Here is a 2,500-nt window from a genome sequence, read left to right as displayed (position 1 = left end):
GCTGATTTGCTACAACCTGGCGTCGAAAGTAGAGCTTGAAATGTGAGTTTTTGCGCTGCGGAGGAGGGAAAATAATCCCAGTCTGTGGGCTAGCATGCGCTTGTGACTTCAAGTATTTAGTAATCGTGGAATGCGTATGAATCCACGGATATATAAATGTGTGTGAGTTTGTGTTTATTGTGTGTGTGTGAGCGTGTATATTTATTTGTGTGTGTGTGTGTGATTGCTTGCAGAACATGTTTTGGAAGATCTATTCTTTTCTATTTATTGAATTATTATTACATTACTACAGACTGAATTCTGTTTCGCCTAATCTTGGATATATATCTGAGAGATACCTCAGGAAAGTCTAATTTTCTAAAAATTTATTCTACATTATATTGTGATGGAGTTCTTAAAACACTTGATTGTATTTATTTTTATTCACGGTTTAAATACACAAATAAATAAGTTTAGTGCATTCGTTGATAAATAATTTGAAATGATGTACCAAGTAAACATTTTCTACTATAAGTGGTGTTATAAAGGTTTTACTTGGACTCGTTGGAGTCGTAGGAATATCGTGGCCTGTATTCCCGGGACTCAGCGGACTCGACGGAGTCAAAGTGAGCCTCGCCCTCGTAGGTGACGTCGGCGACGTAACCGTCATCGCCATCGACGTAGTAGGTGACCTTCTGCAGGCGGCCGTCGGGAAGCTGCACGTAGTACGATCCTTGAGTGTCGTCGCCGTCACGGGCCTCCTGGTGTCCGAACTCGTTGCTTGAGGAGTCATCGCTGACGGCCCAGTTGAAGTTGTACTTGGCTTCGGTGGACTCGAAGGATTCCTCAGAAGATGCCTGGACAAGCACATATATTTTAAGATTCTGTATATAAAATATTCAGTGGAGGTATTATATAGCCTTTTTAAGATATATATTAACTTAATAGTCTAATTCACTTACCCTGGGGGCGCGGTAGGCATAAGTTTCACGGCTGTCTGCAGCGACGATGGCTGCCAGACCGAGGAGGATGAGGACCTGATGAGAAATTATTCACTTAATTGCTTCTTCCTTTGAAAAAGGATGTCAAACCTTATGATATAACAAATATAGAACAGTAGCATGGAAAATCTTTAGGCATCTACCTTGGTGTTCATGATTGTAGAGATTCAGGTTTAGTTGAGTGTTGTCTGACCTCAGTCTGCCTGTTATATAGCTAGGCAGGGGTGGTCGCGACCCTGAAGAGCCATAGAGGGTCAGGTTTTTATAACGTTGTTGTAAGAGGACCTGTCTTTGCTGCTCTACATAGTGTTAGGCTACTATAGCCACATGTGTATTTACTTTACAAATGAGAGCGTACGTAAACTTTAAACGCGCACGCACACACTGGAAAATAGTGCGTATGTATACGTACATACCCGAATGTAAAAGTATGATATTTCTATACGGTGTTTTGATAGATAGATAACTTTAAAGAAATGTACAATTATATAAAAACACGTATATATTCACACCGATGTATGTACGTGTACATACACACGTGTGTGTATGTGTGTTCGTATATATGTGTATGTACGTAGGTTTGTTATATGTATGTGTGTGTTTGTGTGCCTGTGTTTACATATATACATGGAAAGGAATCCAGGTGGGTTTTGAAACTATTGTGACATTATCAATAAATCTAATTTGTGCATTATTTATTTCTAACATATTGTTTATTATATATTATAAACAATATATACACATATATATACATATATATATATATATATATATATATATATATATATGCATGTATGTATTCATAGAGCTGTATATAAAAGGTTACATTGTTCTGGGATGTTTTAGACATAAATTCATGATGATCCTACTAACTTCGGAATCCTTTGCAATTTTAATAACATATGTTCTGTATATACACGAATTCAATGTTGTGCTAAAATAGGTACATGTCTATCTGCACATATATCCATATGTGTGTGTGTGTGTGTGTGTGTGTGTGTGTGTGTGTGTGTGTGTGTGTGTGTGTGTGTGTGTGTGTGTGTGTGTGTGTGTGTGTGTGTGTGTGAGTGTGTGTGTGTGTGTGTGTGTGTGTGTGTGTGTATGTGTGTGTCCTCTTATAAGAAACAATGACTTACCTTGTCAATGAACATACAGTTTCTTAGGCGACTATTGCGTGAAACAGTTATGACTGTCTGCGGCAAGGACGGCTGCCAGATTGAGCAGAAAAACAGCTTGTAGTATAGCCTGTTATATAGCAATGGCATTGAAACTGATCTATATTCCTTACTATATCTAACGTCTTAACATAGATTACATTCTTTATTGCTGAAATGCACCAGATATTGGGATTCGGAGTAAAATCTATCTTGATGTTCTTGATCAGACGTTCGATATTCGAGTGAATGCCGGTTGCACAGGTTCTGCCGAACATATACCCGGTTCGACCTTGGACCGCTATGCTCCAAGTTTTTGCATATTTTCTGAAAACCTACCGCAACTGCTCTGCATGTAGTGATTGC

General features: G+C 38.6%; 1 protein-coding gene across 2 annotated transcripts in view; it reads right to left on the bottom strand.

Moving 5' to 3' along the window:
* Positions 1–407: 407 nt before the first annotated feature.
* The window catches only part of LOC125032239 (pro-resilin-like), a 52,559-nt gene continuing 50,466 nt past the window's right edge, over positions 408–2,500 (bottom strand). Inside the window, exons 1-2 of one of the 2 annotated variants that reach the window (XR_007115537.1) lie at positions 942–1,122; positions 698–836 (exon numbers count right to left, since the gene is read on the bottom strand). Coding sequence is in view for 1 of the 2 variants with exons in the window: in XM_047623332.1 (XP_047479288.1) it covers positions 531–836 (306 nt within the window). In the remaining variant the exon portion in view is untranslated. Of the gene's footprint in view, positions 837–941; positions 1,123–2,500 lie in introns of those variants that run through there. The other variant, XM_047623332.1, reaches the window with a different exon arrangement.

This window comes from Penaeus chinensis, chromosome 14 (assembly GCF_019202785.1).
Source record: "Penaeus chinensis breed Huanghai No. 1 chromosome 14, ASM1920278v2, whole genome shotgun sequence".
Classification (NCBI taxonomy): domain Eukaryota; kingdom Metazoa; phylum Arthropoda; class Malacostraca; order Decapoda; family Penaeidae; genus Penaeus; species Penaeus chinensis.
Note: the sequence above shows the minus strand (reverse complement) of the source record. Positions and strands in the feature narration are given on the sequence as shown.